We start from the raw sequence: 27,031 nt of genomic DNA, 5'->3' as shown, positions 1-27,031 counted from the left end.
ATAAATTAAGTTACCGTGTTATAGACCAGAAGTACAAAGTATCAAAAAGCGCGGTGGAAAAGATATATAAAAAATATTTGATACACAATACTGTGGAAAATTTAAGACGCTGTGGACGAAAACGCTGTACTACCATACAAGAAGACCGTCGAATTGTTCGAGAATATCGACGAGATCGAACGATCTCCTCTCAAGGCAAATTGTAAATACACTAGGATTAGATGTATTGACAAAAACAGCAAAACGAAAGTTGCACGAAGTGGGACTAAACTCTTGTAGGGCTAGGCGTAAATCTCATATTAACAAAAATAACATGAGGAAACGTTTAGCTTTTGCTAAAAAGTATGTTAATATGCCTATATCATTCTGGAAGAAGATAGTATGGTCTGATGAATCAAAATTTGAGATGCGACAATTGAAAAAGAAGCAAAAAGTTTGAAGAAAGAAAAATGAATATAAGAAATCATTCATTACACTAACGGTTAAACGGTTTGGTGGTGGTTCATTGATGGTGAGGGGCTGTTTTTCATGGAATGGGACTGGAACTCCAGTATCAATTGATGGTATTATGAATGCCGATAAGTACATTGATAATATAAATAAAAATTTGGAAGAGGCAATAGTAAAAATGAATTTGGAGAAAGAATTTATTTTTCAACAGAATAACGATCCGAAGCACGTTGCCAAAAAAAGTATGAAATTTTTTAGTGATTCAAATATTAAATTACTCGAATGGCCAGCACAAAGTCCTGACTTGAATCCGATTAAGAATTTGTGGTATATATTGGATTCCCCCCCCCCAAAATTCCTTTGGACAAGCGAGAGAATAAAATGGACTTTTTCAATAACATAAAATAAGCTTTTGAAAATATTGACAAGGAATATATAGAAAATCTTATAAATATAATAGTATACCACGACGATTAGAGGACATAATTGCAGCAAAAGGCGGTAATACTAAGTACTAATTATCAGTTATTAGTAGTGTCCACTTACTTTTGTCTATCCGTAATTGAATGATTTTTCGTTTAAACTTAATTTCGGTTTGCACAGAATATAAATATTGATTTTTATTGTTAATCAGATAATCTGTATACAATAGGGGTGAATCACAAATAAAGCTTGGACATGTAACAATGGTGTTATATTGATTAAATTTCATTGATATCCATTTTTATCACCTATCCACTTATTTTTGTTCCTGACTGTATATATATATATATATATATATCTCCCTAAACTTCTATTTCAAGAACTAAAGCTCAAGCTTTGATCCGCAGCCACCAACACGATCGTCGATGATCGCGAATGGATGGCGACCTCTGACCAATTCCTACGAGGAAACAATCGGTACCAACGTGTCGCCGTCAAGCCATCTAGAGAAAAATGTCCAGGTGCATCCCGTTCTGAGCAAGTTTCAAGAACACATGGCGACTTCGGAAAAACTGAAGCCGTTACGCAAGGGCAAGCCGCCGGTCCATGAATATAGTCCTCCGAGTATACTCGGTAGTTTCACGGTGTTCGGACACGCGGCAACGAAGGCGCGTGGCGAAACCAAGACGCCGAGCAAGCACGTGGCCACGGAAACCCGGGAATACACGTTCCTGATACCACCGCCCAAGGATGCGTACCGTTTCGAGGTCAACCAACACCGCAAACCGATCATGCGCGACAATGGTAACTACTTACCAAGACAGTCGCCGCAGGCAGCCTACCTCACGACGCAGAATGTCCATCAGCAACCGCCGGATAGCGTACGCGCGGCGACCTATTTCATTAAAGGTTTCTCGAATAACCGTCCTTACGTTCCGCCGTTCGCCATGCCGCAGGCATTGCAGCCACCTCGTCAACCTGAGAAACAGTTCGAATCGTTGAAGGTCGCCAACAGCGCGAAACCATACTTCCAACCGCCTGGCGCAGAGGCCCCGGGCGACTTCGGCAAGCAAAAGATCGCCGGCAACGATGGTGATGTCTACAACAGATACCAATCGCAATCTCACACGCAGATATTAAACTCGGCGAACACCGGCAACTTCTACAGCCAGGTGAATCATCCCTCGAATCATTATAAGCCCTCCTACGAGCGAGATCCTGCCTTCTTGGTGCACGAGAGTCATGAGGTTAGTTACGTAACTCCTCCCGGCACATACAGCATGTACAGCTTCCGACCTTCGTTGCCGTACGAAACTCTGCTGCCTCCTTCGATCTATTCACCCTCGTCAACGCCACCGACCACCACCGCTGTTACGCGAAATCCCAGCAAATTCGACCAGACTAACGACGCGGCTCGGGAGAACAATTATAATAATAAGCGTCCGAATCAGAGCACGCGTAACAAGCAAGAGAAAGGACGAACAGAATTACCTAATCCTAGAACTACAAGCACTTATTATGTGTCGGAGCACCAGGGACTTACGCCGCCCACGTGGCCGAAGAGCAAATACGAGTCTGACATCAACGAAGTTCTACCGAAAGAGAATCCGCCGAGCAAGTTCAGTCAAGAAGTCGTAAACCAGAATCAGATTAGTCAAGGCCCGAAGATCGTGTACCATAGACCGCAAAGCTCCTTCGATCCAGTTGAGGTTTACTCTCCAACGTCGATACCGGATTACGAGACACCAGAGAGCATCTCTCTGAAGCATTTCAATGAGCAACAGTTTCTGCTGCAGCAACAGTTACTGCTGCACGATCGACAGAGACTGGCGGAACAGGATCGTCAACAGAAACTGGAGATCGAACGGCAGCAGCAGGCAGAGCTGAAGAAACAGCAGGAAGAGCTTAACCAGCTTTCGCAACGGGAGAAGGAGGAAGAAGAGGTGGCTAGACTTGCAGCGGAGTCTGCGAAAAATCAGTCACAAGAGATTGTAAAGATCTCAAGTGACATGCCGTACACGATTCAATTAGAGCAATTCGAACCGCAGGTCACTACAGATGGAAATATTCTGGTATCGCAGCCTGGTATTTATAACATCGATCAGTTGAGACTTCAACCTCAGGTAATATCTAATTTTATAATTTCGCTCTGCCATTTTAATTAAATGAATAAATATTACAGAAATTTAAAAAAATGAGAAGAAAATGAAGTATTAAATCATAAAATTCTTTTAGCATAAGATTATAATCATATAAATCAGATAAATCATAAGATTCTTAGAAAGAATCTCGCATTATATAGAAAATTGAGTGCCGGAATAAATTAGCTTTTGCACATGACTCAATTTTTAGTCTTTAAAAGAGAGATCTCACTTTTCAGAGTCACAATTCACTCTAAAAGTTTTAGAAAGTAGCTTATAATATGACGAAGAGATGTCATAGACAATGCTAAATAATAGTATATCAAAGGTGCTCACAAAGCACCTTCGACATTAGAGCTAAAAAAAACTTCCATTATTAAGCTTTGTGATATCTTTTGTTTACTACATTATAAGCTACATTATATGTGAAAACTCATTTCACCATATAATTAATGTGGGATCTTTAACAAAATTTTATTCAAAATTAATACAATCCAATCAAATGGGATCAATAAATCATTAGTTATTGACTATTTGTCTACTTTCTTATCGGATATAAAAAATGAGGTTCTAAATTGTCTGTCGTAGATATCCCAGATCCCGGAGGACCAGGCGAATCAGAATTATCAATATCAGCAGCATTATCAGAATGGGTATCAGGAGCAACAGGTCAATTATCGTGAGCCTCAAACCGAGACGAGGCCGTATCGTCCACAGAAACCATCACGTGACCCGCAACGCCGCAAAAAGCCAGCAAGCATTACGCACGAGCTCTCGCCGACGGAGCCACCGAACCAACCGCCGGAAACCGCCACTCCCTTGACCCTATATGTGGAAGATGTGCCGATTCAGACGACGGTGGCACCGGAAGTGCAAACGGTGCCAGTGATGACGACACAGAGATCCAGAACTCGTCGTCCGATTACGCCAGGTCGCCGAAGGAAGCCGGCGACGACCACGCAGGAGCCCCTCACGACATCTTATCAGGAAGAAGACTTTCTTAAATATAATAGCGAGGACGTGCAGCATAATCAGCACGACTCTTCGCGAAGAAGACGAATAAAACCCACTCAGGTGAGTTACAACGAGGACGCGGAGAAAAGAGGTAACGTCAGGAGACGACCTAGTCATCGTACGAAAGTGAGCCACGACGAGTCGTATGACACGCAGATCGTCACGGAGAATGCGCACGCCTCCCTAAATTCTTATGGACAATCCACGGAATCCGCGCCGAGCTACGATGAGAACAATCAGTTCGCGACGAATCAGCCAAGCGTTTCATATGAAACGAGCCAGCCGATTAATCAGTATTATGACTACTCCTCACGGCAGAATGAGGGATATCGCGAGAACCAACGCGAGGAATATCGTGAAGAGAGCATTGTGCCGGAACAAGTGCCGGAGTACTTTACGGAGATCAGCCGTGGCAAGGTCGAAGATTACAACGTCGATACTCGCCAGCAAAACGTGAACATCGTCACCGGCATACCACTGGAGGATCTCTACATGAAGACCGACGGTAATTATTTCGATCGCGCGACCACAGACGTGACAACCGCGTCGACGACAACGACATCGACGACAACGACCACTCCGCAACCAGCAACGCAAACTCCTCAAATCGCCACCTCTACATCGAGGTCTCACAAGATAGGTCGCCCGTTGAGGTACGGCAATGCTACTAGACCACGTTTCAGCATTAAGGATTACAAGAGCCGCATGGATTACAAAAACAGACTATCGCAAAGCTCTACGACGGAGGTGACACCGACACCATCCAGCGAAGCCTTGACGCGCGGTCCTCACAGCAGACAGAGAACGTCGAGCGCGAAGAATCAACAAACACAGCTGACGGGTGACACTGTCCGAGAGACCACCGGCAGGTACAAATATGTTTCCAGGATAAACTATCGAACCACTACGTCATCCCCTACAGCTACAAGGGATCACGAACGATACTCGGAAGAGGGCGCGTCTTCGACGACAGAAAAGAATAACAGGTTCATACCAAAGAGGCGGCCGATCAGTGGCAACGTCTACCGAAGTAGAATTGCCTCGACGACGACCAGTCCCACACGATCTCAAGTCAGTGAGACGAATATCAGGCAGAGCTCGACGCGACCCGAGAACGTGTATTCGTCGTCGATACGCAGGAGGCCGATCATGAAGAACAGACTGCAGAAGGAGAACAGTGCGGTCACGGATAGCAAGCGACAAGAAGAATCTACGGAGATGGCTGCCGAGGAAACCAATTTCTACTCGACTGCTTCGTCGACTAATCGTTTTGTGGGCAACGAGATCGTCAGTGAGAAAGGAGAGGCGGCGTCGCTCGACGAACATCCGGTGAAACTTGATGCGCAGGAGGACGAAAACCAAAGAGAAACTGTTTCGCTGAATGAAGAGACAAAAGCGGCGCCAACCGACGCGACATCGGTCGAGGACGATCATGGACGGATTTCGAGCGACGTGACTGAGCAGATGAGTCGAGTCGAGAAACCGGAAATCTTCACGACGGCCGGAAGCGAGAGCGATACGATGAGGGAGGGAGAGCCGGAAGTTAAAGAGACTACGACGAAGTTCGATGTGCAATCCGAGGAGGAACTACTCGCTAAGGCGTCGCAGAGCGTGGCGGACCTGACGAGTTCCGCCTCCGCTCTGTACGACAAGCCGGGCATGTTCAAGGCGGTCTCACCGGAGAGCAGACTCGTTTCGTCGCAGTTCAAGATCAACACGGACGAACCGACGTTACCTATCGAGGCTTTTTTCCAGGAGCTTTCGAAGAAGAACTGATGACTCGCGATAAATCTCTCTGCCGCGAGCAGACTGTCGTCGAATCCGTAGCACACGCGATCGACACGGCGATCTCGTGCTTTGAGAAGCAATGGGAAACCATAGGGGGATTTGCGAGCTTCCTTCGAGAAGTAAAACATCCAAGATGTATTTTCGATAATACCTGATTTCGTAGAAGAATTTTCTTTAACCCTATAATTGGTATTCGCAGATTCAGTGTACTTTAAATTATGTTTGCGCGCTTAAAGTTAGTAACTAAGGAATATTTTTTTCATTTTAAAAGTCAAAATCCGAGAAATACGATTATATGTAACTTAAAATTTTAAAAATGTAAAGTTGTGAAAAGCGTTTTTTTACAACGCAATTAAAGAAAATTTAATTTAACGTACACTGTACTCAATTAAGAAAATTTCGGAACAAACCGATTAGGGTTAAAAGAGAATCTAAAAATATTACGTCTGAAAAAAAGTCTACAGATTTCTCGAGATATTCTATTACTGGCCTTTACGCTAAACGTAGAAAGTTTCGAGAGACTGAAGGAACTCATACCTTATATGCATCGTAGTTTTACGTACTTAATTCCTTCTAAATTATTGTCATTGCGTCATTTCCGTCGTAGAAAATTAAAACGCTTGGAACGCATCGAGCTTTTCTAACACATTATCATCGTTTCGAATACTTTCCCATATATGTTAGAAAAACAAAGAGATAACAATTAAGCGTCATAGCGAAAAGGATCTGAGAGGAAGCGCTGCTGCTCGATAAAGCTCACAGTGGAACAGTCACGCTTTTTTTTGTGCTGGGAAAAAAGCGTGTATAGTATCTGTAAAAAAGCAAATTACTCGACCTACTCGTGTCCCTAAAATAAAATCCTTTGTATACGTTCTTTTTATATCTTTACATTAGATTACTCGTAAAAGAAATACAAAAGCAAATTTCGTGAATCAGGCACGATATAATCATTATAGGAACGCCTTATTAGTGTAAGCATGCGAATCATCCTACTGTGTATTTATTTAAGAGATCATTCCCTAAATCATTTCTCGTCATGACATCGAAATAAAGAAACTATCGAATGCTATGAGATATTGTAAATATAAGTGCGTAGCATAGAACTTTCAATACTCTATTCTCAGCAACTAGATTCTATAACTTTTAACGACGATGTCGTTGCGCAACTTTTTTACTATATATTCTACTTGCGTATAACGACACTATCTTTAAGAGTTACAGAATCTAACTTTTGGGCAGAAAATCAATTTCGAATTTTTTTATAAGAAAAGAACAGAGGTCATCAGAAGCTTTAGCAAATTATTAAGCTATGAGTACAACATGGTTCTTCAAATTTTGTGAGTCTCATATTTTTTAGGAATTAGAAATGATTGTTTAAAAAAAATTCACATTTTGAATTATTACAAGCAAAAGCAGAAATTTTTTTTATCAAGATTCATATACTGCCTACTCCTATATTTATAAGTATTTTTGTATGTCGTATATATTAATTTAATATTTTTATATTTAATTAAAATTTAAGAAATATGCCCTTACAATTATTATATTTTTCTAAATAATATAACTTTATCTGTCAATTAATAAAAATCCGTTAATAAGAGTATAATTCATATGCAGAGATCGAATTCTAAACAAAAATATACATCTGGAAGCATATAGATGTATAACATAACGTAATGCGTGCGCATTTAACGATATGTTCGATACGATCGATATGTTCATTGTTCTTACGTTATTTATATGTATTCATATATAATCGTTTTACATTGTAAATAAATACATCGGATTAGATAAAACGCAGCTGGATTAAACCCTAGAACTTACCTCAACTGACGAGTGGAAATTAAAGGATACTTCAAGCTATAAAGGGCCAAACGCATTAATAAGACAACGTCGTTTGAAACATCGTAATCACCATTTGATTTAATAATTCGTTTAATATCGTTCAACTCTATATTTAAGTTACGGCGAATAGTTACATACGTATAGGTAATCGTCAACAAGTAAAATACTATTTCGGAATATCTCCTTTACAACGTAAGAACAAAGTCCTCTAAAGAATAGCGATCGTTCCATGAAAGTTTTAAAGAGACAAGCTGAGATGGATTTGCAAAGATACTGATACTTTCTTGAGCGACGGTAAGTATCCGGCTGTAATGGATTTCGTATTGTATAGATTTTCGTTTCGTATTAGAAACAGAGTCTAGCGACTTTATCCAATCTTTCCAAAAAAACAAAATTGCATTCTACAAAAAGCAATTGGACGAGCAAGAAATATTAACGTACAGTACAATTTGTACTTACGATATCTTGTGATATACACGCGTTTCAAGGCGCGGAAAGGATTCAAAGTACAGAATAGGCCCTGTGAAAGGCGTTCTAAGTACAATACAATCTTATCGAGCATGTTCTAAGATTAGTTAACGAACGAGACAGTATTTTACCCGTCTCGATACACTTAGATATTACTTTCTCGATACTCTTTTCCTCTAGAATCGAATTACATCTCTCCCATCGCCAAATACGGGCCTACGAGTATTACTTCAAACGTATCTAATTTAGAATTATGCACAGGCCATCATCTCACATTTATATATATATATGTACCAACTATACGCATACTTACGTACTCACACATACATGTATACATGTATGTATATGCCTACGGTATGTAATTTACGCTGGCTGAAGTTTTGTGTATATCGTAAAACTCCATATAATTGACAGTTAAAGTGTTTTACAGTAACTCGAGGTACATACAGTTCGCGTATATACAACAGTATCAAACTATAAGACGAAGTAGGCACACGCACACTAAAATATATATGTATAATATATATATATATAATATAGTTACACCATCTTCTGCAATTGCGCCGAGTGAGCAAAATACGTGGACGTCGCGGCTAATCGTACGCACATCGGCAATCTCATACCGAAGCTTGAAAACTCACACACTCGACGATACAAAAGAAGATAATATCAACCAATAGAATGGCAAAAATTTAATATATTAGATAGATCGATTGTTAAATAATTTATTTACATTCCATAGTAATTTGAAGAGCAATGCAAATATATAAATACGACAAAACATCTCGACTTAAAGTTAGTATCAATGGAAATGGAACGACTATTATTTTCGAACGACAATGGTAAAATGAATCAATAGCAAGATTAATGCTATTTGGAACAATATTATCGTTATCCGCTATAATGTTAATAAAAAATCATTCGTCATTTACATGCTTCATATACGATGACTGGCTTTCGAATGCAGAATTGCCACGTCATACAACAACATACTCAGTGATTATTTTAACACACATACGTGCATTTAATTGTAAGAAAAAAAAACGGACGCAAAAACGCATCACTCATTTGAGGAAAGTTAGCGATATTAATCGCTTTAGAAGTCCGTCGTATCGTCTCTGTGTCTTTGTCTCTCTGGGAAGAGCCATTAATATTCTAAGAAGCGGAGACAAAAGTGAACCAAGCCAATGTGTGAAACGCGGAACTTAAAGGCACCTTTACGTGTGTTCGAAAGATTAATTATTACGACCAGGATAATGAGACTTTTATATGAGAGATGCAGCTGTAGGATAGTTATATATATATATATGTATTTCTTCCGAAAGGACGAATGCAGTTCTTACTGTTAATTATCTTTTTATCAGAGGACTTTATATATCAGGCTGATTTTGCGACATATTGCCTTCACGTGAAATTTTAATATCTCGTATTGTTTTCGCGGAATATAGAAAAATAAAATGAAATGAATTGAATTTCGTTGATTGGAGAATGTAAATTTTATTTGGTTCAACATTTCATTTCAATAAAACTCACTGCAGTGTTCTGTACACAATTGTCACGGAATATCATTGTCCGAATTGTACCGTATACAATTCGGCATATCTATTATTATGTTTTCACGTACGTATGCCTTCAAAACGGTTTTTTATTATCGGTTTTTAAATTAAATCGCTTAGAATTTACAAATCGCTGATAATACTGTCAACGAGAATATTTAATTGTACGATTGAGTGTCTTTAAAAAGAAGAATGACAGCGAGTGGCTTAACCAGCTGATAATACTATTACATACGAAGGGCAAGCGAGCATATACAGACCATGATGCACATCTTACATATCAGTACTACAGAAAGAATTTAAAAACGAAATTTGAATAGAGTACGACTAGATCTTTTATGATAATGCGTTCAGTCTAGTGACCTCAATATAATTTTTTTTCTATAGTCGAGATGTCTACGCGATGCGTTTATACTGTGTACGCATTACGCATCGTTTCGTACTTTAGTAAAAATATAAAAAAGGTAGCGTCTCGTAAGAATAAAAATGGTAGTTTAAAATATTCTAGAAAAAGAAGTTGCAGTGCCTCGTATATATAAATACGGATATAATATATATATATATATGTATATGATTTATGGAAATATTTCGCACGTTTAATTCTTTTAGACAATGGTACGTGTTATGTAGCTCAAGCTGATATCAATATTTTTTCTATCTATACATCTATTAACGATTAACCGATCGGCCCGTCCGATCACGACACATTTCGTTTCCTCGAGTGCATTAATCATTGTTACATCGCGAGATTTGCAAGTCACGACACTTGTAACTTATATATAGCACCGGTAATGCATTTCTCCGATTGAAGCGGAAAACGTAACATCGTCTCGCAAACTTAGACACGATCGTAATGGAATAATATAGTTTGTTATATATATGTATAAAATTTTGCATCATATAACGTGATAAAATATATCCAATCTAATATTAAATACAATTCAAGATATATGAGTGAGTTAGTTGATTAATAATAATATAAACTAAGAGAGAGAGTAATATATACAATTTCATATTAACATTTAAAATTGATAAAATTTTCATTTTTAACATTTATAGTTTTTGTTTCATAAATTTAAGACATATTATGCATTACAGGAATTTGACTTCCTTCTTTATATAAAATTTATAATTCTTAAATACGCGTCATTTAAATTTAAACGATTAAAATTGTTAAATTTTTAATCAATAACCTTATTTTCTTTTATCTACCATTTTAACGTTCGATAAATCTTAATATGCTTACTTTGTGTCTTCAGAACATTATATTCCTGTCACATATGCACACTTTCTCTTCTCATTTTTTAACATTCGCCAATTTTCATAAATATATTTAATCTAATAGTGCACATTAAAGCGAATTTCTTACCTCGACAATCGTCGCTTTTCCGCGCGTCATCGCTCCAATCGTAAATGGCTTTTTACGAAAGTGATTAATAAGAAACGATCGATCGGCCGATTGGTCAACGTGATGCACTTATAACACTTTCAAGCGGGTCTCCCTATGCTACGACCCTTTTTAGAATTTCCATATGTGGCTTTGAGACGTTGGTCCACTTAGTTTAGTACGTTATTATCACCTTTTATTAATGTACGAGGAGCGTGCGTCGCGCTCGCGAACGCACGCGAACGGGTTGAAGTCTAGAATAACATCGATCTCTCGCTGCGATCGTAAATGGATGATAGCAGGGAATCGAAATTCGATATTAATTCCGAGCTATGGTTTGTAATCCTTTCCTAGTTGCACGGTAAAACTTTTAATCGTATCACCACGAAATGCATAAATCACGAAAGGGGGGGGAGTATAATCCGATACATTAATCGCATTAGCCGATATTTTTCGATTCGAAAGAATTGCTCAGCACTGTTTATAATAATAAATCACGTATACGTGCATGCACTCGGATATTTGATCTTAATATCTAAATCGGATATATTATCCGATTTGGATATATTTAATTATCCGAGAATTTGTAAAATAAGTTTGTCGATACTTCTGAACTTTTATTAACGATTACACGGTTGAATATTATAAAATAAAACGTTTCTAATTACATTGAATCCAATTTTATTACACGGTAATTCTGAAATAAAAGCGAGCAAAGTAAGAACGCCGATCTATCACGGAGAAGCATCGATTTTCCGATTCCCGCAGATAGATGACACCAAAACGCGAGTCGTATTTTCTCAGCGGGTGTCGCTGTCGATAGCGTTCGTTGTTCCCGCTTGAAATGAATTCGTCGCACCTTAATTTGTGCCAGAAAATCGTCGGAAGTTCATTAATTACGCCTATCTGATTTCCAGGAGAACGACCTACGGAACATAATCGGTCGGCTTCGTTCTCCTTACGTCGCTGGGTCTCTCGTCCGAGCGACCGCGACGCCTTTGTGTCGGGGTAGAGCACAGGACGTCATTATACACTCGTCGTCCATAAAAACGCGACGTGCGTCGCGCCCGTGCGAATGTCGGCCGTTGAAATGGATGCCGGAGTGCAAACGCATCGCAAATATTAATCATATATCGATTATTTATGCTTTCCGCGCGTTGAATTAATCCACCGCTTGCATTGATATAGCTAATAAATCGCGATTGGAAGATGCGAAAATGGAAACGACATTTAACCTTTTAGTATTTTAGCTCGAATTTGAAAAATATCGAATAAAATGGTAAAAAAATTAAAAAATAAATAAATTTGACAGATGATATTTCAAATTTTAATAACTCGAAAAAAGCAATCTTTGTATTTTATCCGTAAAATATAAGTTTTTATGAAAGTTGTAAAATGCGGTTTATTCTCTGCAGCAAAATATCATATATCAATACAATAATGGTATTACAAAAAATTTTTATTTTTTTTCATCGAATTCTAAATTTCAGTAAATAATTTCAAGTTATAACAAATTTATTTCGAATTACAAAGAATCGAATACTAAATCTCAATATTATCCAGATAAGATTAGAACTAAAATTATATAGGTCAAAGAAAGAGTCATATATTTTCTATTATGAGACAGTTTTCTAGTTTCATTACCAGTTGCGGAAATGAAAATCGTAATATCACTTGAGTATGCATTAAATAAACGAGATAATAAATCTACGTCAATGAACATAAATAATTAAAATGCAAACAAAGAATGACATAGCGAATAACTTGCACCTACACAACTGCAAAGTTTGCATTATATACAATTGTCATCAAACCCGATATGTCGGATGCTATAGATATATCGTAAAGAAAGCAGCAGAGCGCGAGAGACGGTATTTACGCAAATAAAAAGCATTATCGTCTTAACGTTGTGACGCAAGGCAAAACGCTATTCTTCTGTATCTCGTACAATTCTCTTAAAATCTAACTTTGTTTAGAAAGAATGAAGGAGAGACAAGATCCGCCTTTTACCGTGCGATAATATCGCGTAAGACGTGATCGAGGAACGCAGCTTTTGGCACTCCCAACGGGCCGAAAAGTTGGCTAGCATCTCTCACTGTCTGAGATGTTCGGTATTCCGGAACCTCTCACGTGGATTTACCTTCCTTCGCGAGAGTCTGACATTCCTAGATGTGGCCCAGCATAGTTACTGAACTTGCTACACGTCGATTACGAGTAAGAGCAAAAGCATAGAACAGTTTGAAGCGTGAAAAAATGCCTCTCGGAATGTGTATGTATGACGCGTGTCTAGAGATAGACTACTCTGTAATGATATTCATACCACTCATACTACGTGCCTATTTCATTTCGACACCGGGAGAATTGAGCGCGTATTTATTATCAAATGCGCAATCACGATGCCTTTGGGATTAAAGTTATAAAATTAAGACTTTTGTTTAAAATCTAGATAATGAAAGAATAAAATTATTCCAAGGTACATTTCTGAAGCTAGAGAGACAAGAAGTGGCAATTTCAGAAATATCCTTCGTAGAACAATATAATAAATTATTAAGAATTCATCCAATATAATCTCGTGTTTGACGTGCGTGTCATAAACTATCTATAGAGCTATTTGAACCAGCATGGAACATTGTTCTAATCTTATCTCTTTCCGTACAACATTACGTACGAAATACGAGCCGAATCGTTTGTTACGATATTCCATGCAAAAGCTATCTATAAAACGATCTTCGTACGCGGAGCGCAGTATGCAGTAAAGGGTTCAGTTCGCATAGTAATTGCGCGCATTTGATCGTGAAACTTACAAGCAGGCAGAGGTTTTCACTACGAACGATACCTTTCGTACCTCAAAAAATTCAAGCATGCCGCTACAAAAATCGCACGATATTAACTCTTTCTTTACTGCACTTGAACACACCGATGCGGATCAGCTGATCGCACGGATAAATCTCGATGTACCTGCCTCGCGCAAGAATACTTTATGCACAAACTCGAAACTGCTCCGTTCTACGTGAAATATTAAAAGTTGCTAGATGTGGAACGTCACTTACGTTTCTTGTTTTTTGATCCCAATTTGTCATATAGGCGTATTCTACTTTCTCATTAACTCATTCAACTGGAAAGTTTATTTACGTTTATTCGGAAGTATTGTAGACTAGCTTCCCCAAAATCTTATTGAGACAACTCTTCAGATAATATTTGAGTCTATCGGAAATGTTTGATAATAACCGGACTTACACTGCTCGCCAGATAAGCGGCTTATACATAGTACATTCGTACTATGCTTACGCATCTTACGAGAGAGAAATCTTTAACCGTGCAAACAGAATTCTATCAGAATTCTACCTGAGATACGGATACGTCTTAGGTAGAATTCTGATAGAATCTTATAAAGATTTTTTTGTTTGCCTCGCGGCAAAGTGAACCGAGAGAGAACGTCTTCCAACGAGCATATTCGACCTTTGCAATCGAATAGACTAGATCCGAGATGCTTTTCCAAGTTAATACTGATTGCACAAGTACTTTGCGGATAATTCTCGCCTACCTGACTCGCGGCGGCGAATTATACACCGGTGAAACTCTCAGCTCGCGCTCGTCGTTCCGACAAATCGAAATTGGAAGCCGCACCTCGCAGAGAAACTTGCGCGCTCGCAAAAAAGATCCGCTCGCTGAGAATGCGAGAAAAACTTCCGGTCCAGACAACTAACAACAACAAGCCCCCTCTGGACGAGAAATTTCTTTTCTATCTCTCACAAGGACCCCGCCGCCAAGCACGGCGAATTCTTTCGAGACAACGTTTTTGTCGCAATTACTACGTAACGATCGCGGCGAGCGCCGTTCACCATTGCTCGACTTAATCGGGAGACTCGCGAACGCGGTCGACTTGCATCCGAAGAGTTCCGGTTTGCCTTTATTATTCTTATCCGGCGCGCATTTGCTTCCGCGAAAGAAGCGTTTTTGTCCGTCGTTGTCGTGGGAGTCTAAGACGCACGATTCGCTTACGAGTTCATCGTTTTCTAAAACCTCGCGATTCAACTATCCTCAGTTACTTTTTGCTTCTACAAGGAATAACTTTTATGCCATCCGAAAATTTAAAGTCCTCATCATTAATAAAAGTAAATAAAAAATAATTAGTTTTTAAATAAAAATAAAAATCTCTAAATTATTTGTTTAAATAGTTATAGAAATTCTCAATTTCTCTTATAGAAAATTTAATTTCTCTTATAGAATAATATAAAGTTATCTTATCTGGTACTGCAAAAGTAACTTAAGCCTTTGTATTTGTAGAATATTATGGAATGATTTTTCACAAAGATTTGTAAAGAAATAAAATGCAAGGGAAATTTACAATTGGATTGCACAAAAATTGGATCGCATCTTGCAATGATTGATAAACATTACAAGTCTCCTCGGTATTGTGTCACTAATCGAACTGCGATTCGAATCGCAGCTCGACTGTGGTTGTCAGTCTTCGTGCAGCTATTATTTCCTTTTGTGTATAGAGTTTGAAAGCATTGCAACTGTGCGAGCGAGCGTCGCAGACAGTCGCCCGCCATTGCTTGACAATCGAAAGATTTCAATCGTAAAGCGACCTACATCTCTACAGAAATTTTACTTCGCTTATTAAGCTTTATTCCCCGCATCTGTTCATGTTAGATTTATGGGAAGCGAGAGAGAAGAAATCTAATTGTAAGATAAATATGCGCGTAATTCGATTACGCTTGGATAATAAATTTATAATAATCACCACGAGCATCAGGAAATTGCTCCCTTGTCAATAAATCAACCGAGTTATGTAGACAGTAATCGAGCCCAGCAATTTGTATCCTCAATTCATCATACCTTCTTCCTCTTGTGTATATATTCTGCATAGCTCGCAAATAATTTCAACGTGAATCACAAGATAATGACTTAACGAAGATCAACAGTACTGTTCAAAAGTTTTAATAAATGGTAAAATTTATAGAATAAACAGACAAAGAAATAGAAAAATTGTTTTCACATTTTACATATTTAAATATTTGTAAAATTAATATTTTTAAAAAGTAAAATATAATATTCCAACTCTCAGAATTTTTGCATCACAATGAACTAATACTAGCACATTAATCAGAGTTTATTTAACCATTAGCGTTTATTTAACCACTACCACTCGTTTCTGTAGACTGTAATTGTGTTTCTCTCACTCTTCCTTACACATCTGATGGTTGTAGAATAGAATGAGGTACTTATCTGCTCACAATTTTTAACTTTGACTAAATATTTACTCACTAGAGTATTTGTTTTAAATTTTCTTATTTTGCCTTTGTTTCTTTGCATGGAAATAAATTAAGATGTAATATGTTAACATTTCTTTGGTTCAAATATAAAAAAGATCAACGCCCAATGAAATGCATTTGGCGAGTAATTGATTCATGTTTTTTTTTTGTAAAAAAACAATATTTAATGAAACTTTTGAATGGTACTGTATATTAAGTATGCGTATTTATTAACTACAAAATAATGTACTATTTATTATACAAAATTCTACCATTACTTTTCGAAATTATTTTCGTATCGCTCAATTAATTAACTTCCAATTTACTTATCTAATTTAAATTTCACTTTGTGTGAATTAATAAATATTTTTCTTTTAAATTTTCGTTTGAGCACCTTGATTTTATGAATGTATATTTTATCTCATTTCCATAATAAGTAGTTGAAGAAATAAGATCAAATTTGCAAGTATATAGGATTTATAACGTTTTCGTTTTACAAGATTAAAATAAAATACTTTTGCTGCGAGCTAAACTCCAGAGGTGCAAAAAGACAATAAAAACTTATATTTTATATATAATTTAATTAAACTTTGCTTCAATTTGAGGCTCTTATAATTACTAATATATTTGATTAAAATAAAAGTAATTTGTGGCTCTAAAAATAACTAATATAAATATAATAAATAATTAATATAAATAAATTTTAACACCTTCCTAACGAAAACTAGAACTAAATATCTATATATGGTATATTTTTTCTTGCTAAAATTTATTCGCTTGCAAATGTGACATACTAATACAGTTACATGTTACTTTTACGAACGATCGCCTCACGTACATTCAAATAAGATCATTTCCACATGTCAAAGATGCTCAAGTAGCCGCTGCTCGAAGCCTGCTATCTTTCCCGAAGGGTAGCAAAAATGTATATTTATTCCCTAACGGAAACTAATGGGCTCCGTTTCAAACGGAGGATTACGAATGTCAGACGGAATGAGCGATCGCACGTCGCGGTCCGCTTCGGGGAGGATTCCTAGACCTGTGCTATCTGGTTGAGACATCAGGGATCGCGGCGCAGTTCACGCGGAACGCGCATTGTCCAAGCGTGTTCGGCGAGCGTACGTGCGAGTAGTCGAGTATACGAGGGAACAAGGATGCGACGGTACCACTGTCCGCAGTGATTTACGAAGCTCGCGGGCTCGTGCCAGCAAACCCACGCGTTACGTTCTCGCCCTCGAGCGGATACGTGCGCACGGATACGGCGACGATCGTATCCGGGAACACAGTCCGGTTTGCACAGGCTACACCGACCTCTATAATTCATGTCGCCTGCTGGAAACGCCACTGGGATCTTCATCGACGGAAGAGCCCCAGTGGCAGGTCTTGATTATTAGCTCTTTCGGATACCGCCGGGATATTCCGCGCTGCTCGTTTGATGATTTTTACTGAACAAGCAAATCGAAAATGTCAAACTCGAATAGAAATATATTGTGTAATAAGATTGTAATGTATTCTGTTATGTACATATATAGATTTAAGCAATTTTATAGATTGTTATAAGAGAGATTGGAACTTCTCAAATGAAAATATTGATCTTTTTACGAGATACTTAAAGATAGTTTAAACAGTCGGAATAATGTAAACGTAATTCGCAATTTGTTGTAAGAGTTCAGAACTAATAACAAATCGTATTGTATTTCTATTACAAGACAAAGAATTTGAACAAAATTAACAAGCGAATTGAAAATATCAAATTCAAATAAAAATATATTCTATTATATATGTAGATTTAAAAATATTATTTGAATAAAGAATATTGATCTTTCTGTAAAAATGGTTAACAGTTTAGATAATGAAAATTTGTTATAAGAGAATACAAAGGCATACTGTGCTTGTTCGATGGCAAAGTTTCGAACAATTCTGAATAAAACAGATAAAGATAAATGAGATCTATAAAATAAATTTAAAAATAATGGATTTCTTCCAAAAAGGCAGAAAGAATTATTATTATTATTATCATGTTTTCATTGATATATTTCTTTCTAATATTATATTTCAACGTCAAAAAGAAATGCACGTTGCACGTCTCTATTCAAAGATTAATGCGACGGTCATTTTAATGAAATTTCTGCTTGGAAAGTAATTTTGGCCCTTTGAGATCATCAGCCGCCTGTCTGACAATGAGCGCATCAAAATTCAATTAATCGATCAACCCCGTGCGTGTATGTACGCGCCCGCGGGCTCTCGAGCGACAGATAAAATAAACGCGGCATAGAGGAAGTTGTGGAGAGGTTTCCGGGTTAATTAGTCTGTCAATGCGGCCCGCTCGCTCTGCACGGGACAATATGCGGAAAAAAAAGGAAAAAAAAAGAACGGGGATGGTTGATTCGACAGCAATCGCGTCCCTTTCGAATGATGTGATATATCGTGCTGTCTGTTACTGTCGTGCATCTAGATATCTGCATCTTGTTCGTTGTTTCGCGTTTACGTCACGCCCATACATTCGCAAATGCCCGAGTGCATCAAATCTACGTGACACCGTGAAATTTTTCCAATTTTTCAGTCAGACCGAAAGCGCGATATTAACATGTTGGAATTCGCCGTAGGTTAAAAAAGAACTTTCGCAGTATTTAATCACTTACTTTGTGGCGCCGACTGCATCAAATTATTGGAAAGTCGACATTTCTAAAATAATTTATCTAATTGTAAATTTACACGCAGATTTTTGTCAACTTGAAATATTAAATTTCCTTAAAAGTTTTACCATTTCATTTTGGCATTGCGTCAAATGAAAGTAACGTTTATTAATTAATTTATAGACGTAGTTATTTCTTAACAGCTCGGTGTAGATAAAAAAGGAACTGGTTAAGATATGACGTATAATTAATTAAAAATAGGAAATCAAATACTTGCAAGTACTTAGCTAGATTTGTATCTATTTAAATGAAGAAACTTCATGAAGTATGCTTCTCTTATTTTAATTGTAGATTTGTAAAGCTAATGTCCGTTTCTCTACCAACACGGATTAACTTTAATCTCAATTTACTCTTCATCTTTTTCTAATTCTAAGAATATAAAAAGATGAAAATTAAATTAAATCGAGATTAATGTTAATCCACATTGGTAGATTAAATTTAATTTACGTTAATCGAAACAAACATCGCATTTTGTTTATTATTCGTGTAAATCTAGACCCATAATTATCTGATATTTTTACTGTAAAGGTTTGGATTCTGAAGTGAGCCGCTTAGAGATATTCACGCCTGAAATCACCGTTCGCGTTTTTAACTTTTCTCACTAACTGGATTTCATCGCCGTGCTGACTAATAAAATCATACGGCAGAAATCACGATCATATGGGTCTTGCAAACAAGATTCGTCTTTCTGCAAAAATGCGGCATTTTCTCAAATACGTATATTACATTGCCGCTGCAATGATTCCATTGAGAACTAATCAAATGGTACAAAGCTTCCAATATTTGCGTTTATCAGATACATTATTAATTTATTAAAGTTGGAAAAATGAATCCCTAAGACTCGTATCGTACTTTTAGACTCGTACTTTTAAAGAAAAATTCAAAGAATTTATTTATTAAATAAAAATCTTGAATCGACTAATTATAGAAACTAAAATGAATGGAAAAAAATAAATGAAGTAATGAATAGAACTATTGAATAAAAAAAAGTTTCAACAAATGTTTTATAATAAAATCGGATTAAAAGTTAAATTAAAAATCTACTGAGATAATAAAGGGACAATAGAATTTATTATTAAAAATGTATGGAGTTCTAGAAGTAAAACGTGAGTCGCAAGAATACCTTCGTGTTAATATTGAACAGAAGTTGTCAACTGAACATCGTCAACTGTATTTCGTTTACTGGATTTCATTAATCCAGTGGTATAGCTCGTGCAAACAATTCTACTATGTCTACTGCACAATACGTGTAGTGTAAAGTGTGCTGTAAAGTAAAACCAATACGGTTCCGACATTCTCAGTTAATCGCACTGAGCCATCCCTGACGTCGTTAAGTCAATACTCGATCCTACGGCTCTATACGGTGATAATTAACACTTCTATAGTTCAGTTAAGTGTATAACCGATACACCCCTAAAATATGTTAGTCGCTTCTGTAACGAAGTAATTAACATCTGATGACGTAAATAAATTCTGGACTTGACGTGATATTCCAATAACCGTATATTATATTAGATAAATTGTTGGTATTGCATAAAGAATTAAATATTACAAATAACGATTACGATTTATTTATCTAAAGTAGCACGTTTAGCAATCCATGTCCGACATAAAAAAATTTTCATTTCAAATTGCTACATTATGTCGGATTTTCACAAGAAAGTCTATCGATACACAATTATCACTGTAATTTCAATTGCGCTTTCAGTGTATGTACAATTATCGCTGCATTTTCAATTGAAAACAATAAAGTTTGATTTTACACGACACTACATTACACGACAATCCATCATCACCGGTGACGATACACAAGAAGAGAAAAACAGTCTTTTAATGATACGATAAGTTAGATAATAAAATAATGGATGAAGCGATTAATAACTGATGAGAAATTGATAACAAAATTAATATAGAACGTCGAATGTCGAAATTTGAGAGGATAGCAGACAGGAACTCACTTAGGATTCAACGAGAGCTAACTACGGATCAGAACCATTCCCGACGGATTTCGCGGTCGACATCATAAACGTGCAACATGATGATTAAGACATGTGGGCGAGTCGTTATTCACGCTACGAACTGCGTGTACTGAGAATCGACGAACGCGCTGCTCGTTTCGATGCAATGTGCTTTAATGATGTTACGGGTTCTCGGCGAGGGTGAGCGAGGGGGATGACCACGGGTTGTTGACCCATTTTGGACTTTGTGCACGGCTCGCAACTTCGTTGCGACCACCGGCACGGGCGTGTCGCCGTCCGATGCAGCAACTTCGCGTATTAACGCAATAAGAACTTTGTCGGCTCCTGTCGTTCCCGCAATTCGTCCGTTCCGTTCGCGCATACAAACCTGCGGAGCCCGATCGGATTTCACGACGGGGAAAATGAAGGTACCTAAACTTTAGCTTCACCTTAAAATTGGAAAACGTAATTTTGCCGGTCGTAAAGGCGATTTAACTCGAAAATTCGACGTGGGAGCCACAAGTCTGCTGATGAAATGAGGACGAATCTTCGGAGTCGCGTTTAGAAGTTTAAGCAATCGGTGAAATTTCCTGATCGTAAAAGAAGCAAAAGATGGACTGAGAACGTTGATTTCATTCGTATATTTCGACGTGTATTATGACAAATGGCGCTTGTATTAATAGAAAATGGATTCAAGATGTTTTACTTCAAAGATATCTCCCTTTCTATTATCGGGCAGATCTCCCTTAATACTGTACCTTGCTTCAAGCGGAATCAATTATCTCCAAGTCCAAGAGCTTGTCATTTGATTGCATAACAAGCGATAATAGCCTCTATATTGATATTCATTGTGAGTACTTCGGACTCCGTAATAATACGCTGGACGCGCAATTAATGCCTGATTAATTAGGCATTAATTAAATTAATCGTTAATTACATATAATAGAACGTACAATAGCTGTAATAGAACCATCTACGTTCTCTTTAAATTTGAATCGATAGATAATCACTGACAACAGTCCTAAGTATGTCACTGGTAATCAGTGAAACGTGGAGTCTTTAACCTAGCTAATTTTGCTTTAAATGAATAAATTCAATGCATATGATATTGGAAAATTGGAAATGACGCAAATATTGGTATTTTAATTATACAATGCTCAAACTTTTTCTTTTTTAGTTGAATTTCACTGATTACCCAGTGCCAAGTAAGTTACTGGATAATCAGTGATTATCTACTGATTCAAATTTAGAGAGTTTGAATCAAAACATGCTGCACAAGCACTTATCTTATTGAGTTTAAAAAAATCTCTTCCATCGTTTATATATATATAACGACGCGAAAGGAACTGACTTACAATTGCGGAGTCAGTCTTAGAGATCATCTCGATTAAATACAATGAGCTCCACCATCACCTGCTTCGTATGAGATATCGGCAATATATCTTTTCGTTAGTTTAATCCAATATATATATATATGCCAATTTTCAATTGTCATTGTGAATATGACATGCAATTATTTCGTACACTTGCGACTTTGAGAATCGATATGTAATACGGAGCGAAAAACTTCACAGTTCATTCGTTTAATTTCATTTTCTTCTTTGACGTTTCTTTTTACGCTCAAAAACCGACCCTGCTAGAAAACTCGTCTCTTGCGAAATAGGAACTTGCGAAGGAGGTTGGTTCGCAGATGCCGTCGATCGAACAATACCTCTTCGATGAAGAAGGTCCCGCGTGCGCGTGGTGTTCATACGCGTAATAACGTGTCATTATCATTGATGTCGAGCAACCGGAGCAGCGGTCGATGATTGCCGCTGACGTTATCGGATGCGTTACTACGATGATCTGAGTAGCGGCCGAGGTCCTGAAGAATTCTGTATGAGGGGCGCCGTAGTAGTTGTTATCGCCTAGAGGAACGGAAGTCGGCACTAGGCTATGCGAGAGTGACCACGCCTTCTGGCTCCGGCGACCAGCAGTTGTCGGATAGCCAGCAGCCAATTACCACGGTGAAGAAGCCGATCAGGAGAGCCACAATGATGTAGATCTCCGCCTGTCCCAGCGAATCTGTTCAACACACGCGACATGACGTGCTCGTGAAACGCGCATTCGATACGTGCTTCAAACGTGCGTGAGGTCAAGGGGATAATTAAGCTTTGCTTAACAGCTTCGAGGCTAAAAGGTCGCATGCATTATGGGAGGATCGTCAGTGCACGTTAGGTGCTAATATACATGCTTGTTGCTTCATCCCCTTCAGGTATAATTTGTTATCTCAAGTCCTCATATACGGTACAATTGAATTAATTGCATCAGATGTTATACAGCGCTTGGGGAAATGTACGATAGAGTTTGTGAAATCAAAGCAAAATCAAATACAGTGGAATAGCGTAGCTATATGGAAGAAATCACAGCTCGAAAATAAAAATAAAAGCCGAAAATCACCCTTAGATTCAATACGTTTTTCGCTTGTTTTTCATTAATGGACCCAAGAGAAGTTCAGTTATTTTAACCAGTAATCTCGGCAAACTGTAGTAGTTATAACACAGATTGCCGAGCAACATTTAGGAGTTTTAATTAACTGAACATTTGACTAATCGATTGCTTGGCTGGCAGATTGCAAATTCGCTGATTTGAATTCGATAAAAACAAAATTCCAACATCATATTCCAATATATACCATAAAATATGGCTGCGTAAATATTATCAGTTTCTCTAACTGTTATTATACAGAAAAGAAGACCTTGATTTAATATAAAATAATATAAATTTAATATATATATATGTATATAAAATATTACATTCTTACTTTTTTTGATATTTTTAATGCATTATAATTCCATAAATATTTCTGTATGTTAATTACAGAATTAATTTCAAACTCCTATTCGATATCAGTGACTAAAGCCAATATTCGGTAACTCTTAACAAGCGTCGGTGTCATTACATTTTCATTACACAGATTTTATATAAGGTAATTCGAGGGAAGATGTCATAAGGGGGAAGACGCCACTTTATTTATAGTTTTTTCATAGAACGCGCGTTAACTATACTGACTGTGCAAAAACGTGTGGCAAACAGTTGTGCAGTTTTAAATGAATATGTTCATGCCAATGTCAATTGGAAAAGATTATACGAAATACGAAAAGGTAGGTCGTGAAACATGCTCTTTGTAATATTTGGTATGTTAATAGCTAAGGTCTGTATGTCGATGCTTACTGTAAAACCGGACAAATAATATACAGTTTCAATCAGTGTTCCCTGGCGGTCATGTGGATGATATAGATTATAATTTGTAATAATCTTATATGCGTAAAAATTGCAATTGAATATTCCTCTTACATTGGGGACAAGATGACAGTAAATACAAAACACAATTTTTCCTGCTTGAAACAGTTATTAAAAAGATTTTATGAATTAAAATTTTGGATGCTTTATATAATCGAAATATTTTAAGTTAATGAAATGCTGTTTAAACGAATAAAAGTATGTCCAACTTACTTTCTAAATTACTTTCTTTCATATTTCCTCAATTTATGTTTTATCATACCTTTATGTGTTTTTATAGCTTAAATTCTTCATTATGGATTGTAAATAAGTAAAATATGCAAATTAATATTGCATCACATTATTTAATTGTTTGTAACATCTTCTTCCATTAGAGGTGGCATCTTACCCACACATATAGAGGGAATACCACTTTTGCAACGTATGATATATCAATTTTTTCCAATAATATGGAATATTAAATGTTAAATTTATAAATTTGTGTAAAGAAAGATCTCTAGAATATTAATAATATTTTTTTCATAACTTAATTCAATAACATTAAGAAGTTATTCAAGAATAAAGTCTTAAGTATGGCGTCTTCCCCCTAATTACCTTATATATATAAAAGCTATGCAACGACAATATAATGATACCAACACTCATTAGAAGTTAGAGGATAAGAGCTTAATTTCAGAACAAATACAAGCATGCAAACTTACAAGTTTAAAATTAAAAATTAATTATTTTTGTCAATCAGTTTAACATTTAAAAGATATATAAATTCACATGCTATATAAATGATGATAAAGAATTAATATTATATTAGTTATATGTTCATTCTTTTTCATGAAGGTCAAGCAATTTTAGATGTCAAGGAACTTTGCGATTCGGTGGAGTCCTAATCTGTGATGAAAATTTGAAATTTCCAAAGCGAAGGAGGTTCTTCTCGGCCAGGGTTGTATTTGAAAGTTAAAACACAGGCTCGAGCTAACGGAGAACATGAGCAGAACGACGTGGTTTCGTTTGTTCGCTTCATGAATTTTTCACAACCGTCGCCATTATTATCCCTACACTAGCCCCGGGTTTACATCGATGTCAGTGAACGACTACTACCGGCAGTAGCAAAAAAACAAAACCATTGCTGTCATGTAATATACGCTCACGATAAAATAGCGAAAAATTCTTAAGTGAAATTCACAAATTAATTAGACTCTAATCTAAGTTGCTAAACAATTCTCGTTTTCTGCTCAATCTTTCATAATAACAGAGAAACATGATTGAACTTCGAACAATGGACACGCATAATAATGCGTAAGTCTAAATTTGAAAAGTTCTATTTCAAAAATAGGAAGATCACGACGAGCATAGACATGACTTGAGATTCCGATCATTTTACTGACATGTATAAAAATTTTCTTACGTGTGGCATTCAAGCGTAACCGCAAGCGGGCAAACTATCTTCCATAAAATTGCAACGCCACAGCGCAAGTCGTGGTTTTATGGTTCGACTATCGTAATATAAGATTTTGTAGCAGATGCTGTTACGCTAAAATAGTAAACCAAAAAAAGCTTCCTCAACAAATTGCGACCACCAACTGATGTGCTGGAAGTCGACGAGCATATAATATAAATTGTATCCGCGTTATGTCACCATCATGTGCACGAGTACCTATAATTTACGATGACGTGGGTTTTCGCAAGCAAAATATTTATACATACGAGTTATTTGAAATTAATGACATTTATAGCCTGCGAGTATTTACAATTTTAAATCTATATATTAAAAATTGATCTCAAACGTGACGGAAGGAAAATCTAAAGCTATCTACTAGATTTAAGATATATTCATGCAAGGTTTTAATTATAACAGGCAAAAATAATACAATTATAAAAAAAGCAAGTCTATATAAATGTTCCTATGTAAATAATTAGCAACAAATTTTATAAACTTCATGCCTGTGCGAAAGCAGCTAAAACAGAATAAAAGGAAGACCTTCAAATCTCCCATGAATGAAGTGAAGAGCTTACATGAAAAATCACTTGCATAGACATAGTATATTTAGGATGCTTTCCAGCAAGGGACACAGATGACACAGTGTAACACAGTGAATCATTACATTCTTGTTGTTTGCAAATGTTAAACAAACATAAGATTATGTTACGCTATGCCTTTGCTGAAAAGCATCAATAATATATAGACCGAACATACCAGGCACGCGGTTTGCTCACGTACAAGAAAAAAGAAACACAACTCAAGTCTGTCGTCTCTCTTTCTTTCTTTTTTTCTCTAACAATGGTTGTTCTCTATCTACTAGAGAGAAAAGAGAGATCCGAGTTGTCTCTCTTTCACACGTGAGGGTCAGGTCTCGCATCATGCTCTATCTATATGTCTATCTATTATATATCTTATGTCTACGATTATTTGTATCAATGATTTCGAAGTCTTTTCGACAAATTCTTAACAAAAAAAAGCATCGGTGACTTACTATCTAAACTTTTTGGAATAAATCTCACTCCGAAGAATTTAGACAGTAGGATTCCATCACGCAATACTATTTACGAGTACAAACGTTTGTTGCAACAATAACCGATCACAAGCAGAAAAGAATGACATAAATTCATTAATTACCTAGAGGACCCTTTGACTTCCACAGGCCCTTGATGAGAGTGGGATCGCCGCGACGCCAATCGCGCCATCCTCGACCCCGACGAGCAGGCCCCTTGCCGGCCCAGCTCGTTGAACCGGTCCCGGAAGCTGCGGCACCGCCGCCGGCTCCACCGCC

The 27,031-nt window shown here is 37.1% G+C and overlaps 2 protein-coding genes across 3 annotated transcripts in view; one reads left to right on the top strand and one right to left on the bottom strand.

Annotated features, from left to right (window-relative positions):
- LOC108728339 (uncharacterized) overlaps positions 1-6,039 on the top strand; it is a 33,155-nt gene extending 27,116 nt beyond the window's left edge. For both annotated transcript variants that reach the window (XM_018456841.1, XM_018456842.1), the window contains exons 4-5: positions 1,281-2,996; positions 3,603-6,039. In XM_018456841.1, the coding sequence (XP_018312343.1) occupies positions 1,281-2,996; positions 3,603-5,804 (3,918 nt within the window). In that variant the 3' untranslated portion in view covers positions 5,805-6,039. The remainder of the gene's footprint in view (positions 1-1,280; positions 2,997-3,602) is intronic.
- A 16,529-nt stretch (positions 6,040-22,568) lies between these two features.
- LOC108728307 (uncharacterized) overlaps positions 22,569-27,031 on the bottom strand; it is an 8,932-nt gene continuing 4,469 nt past the window's right edge. The window contains exons 5-6 of the mRNA XM_018456796.1: positions 26,878-27,021; positions 22,569-23,048 (exon numbers count right to left, since the gene is read on the bottom strand). Coding sequence (XP_018312298.1) covers positions 26,878-27,021 — 144 coding nt within the window. The 3' untranslated portion in view covers positions 22,569-23,048. The remainder of the gene's footprint in view (positions 23,049-26,877; positions 27,022-27,031) is intronic.

The sequence above is a fragment of the Mycetomoellerius zeteki genome, unplaced genomic scaffold (genome assembly GCF_001594055.1).
Source record: "Mycetomoellerius zeteki isolate Tzet28-1 unplaced genomic scaffold, Tzet1.0 scaffold61, whole genome shotgun sequence".
Taxonomy (NCBI): Eukaryota; Metazoa; Arthropoda; class Insecta; order Hymenoptera; family Formicidae; genus Mycetomoellerius; species Mycetomoellerius zeteki.
This window is presented reverse-complemented; position numbering and strand designations above follow the sequence as displayed.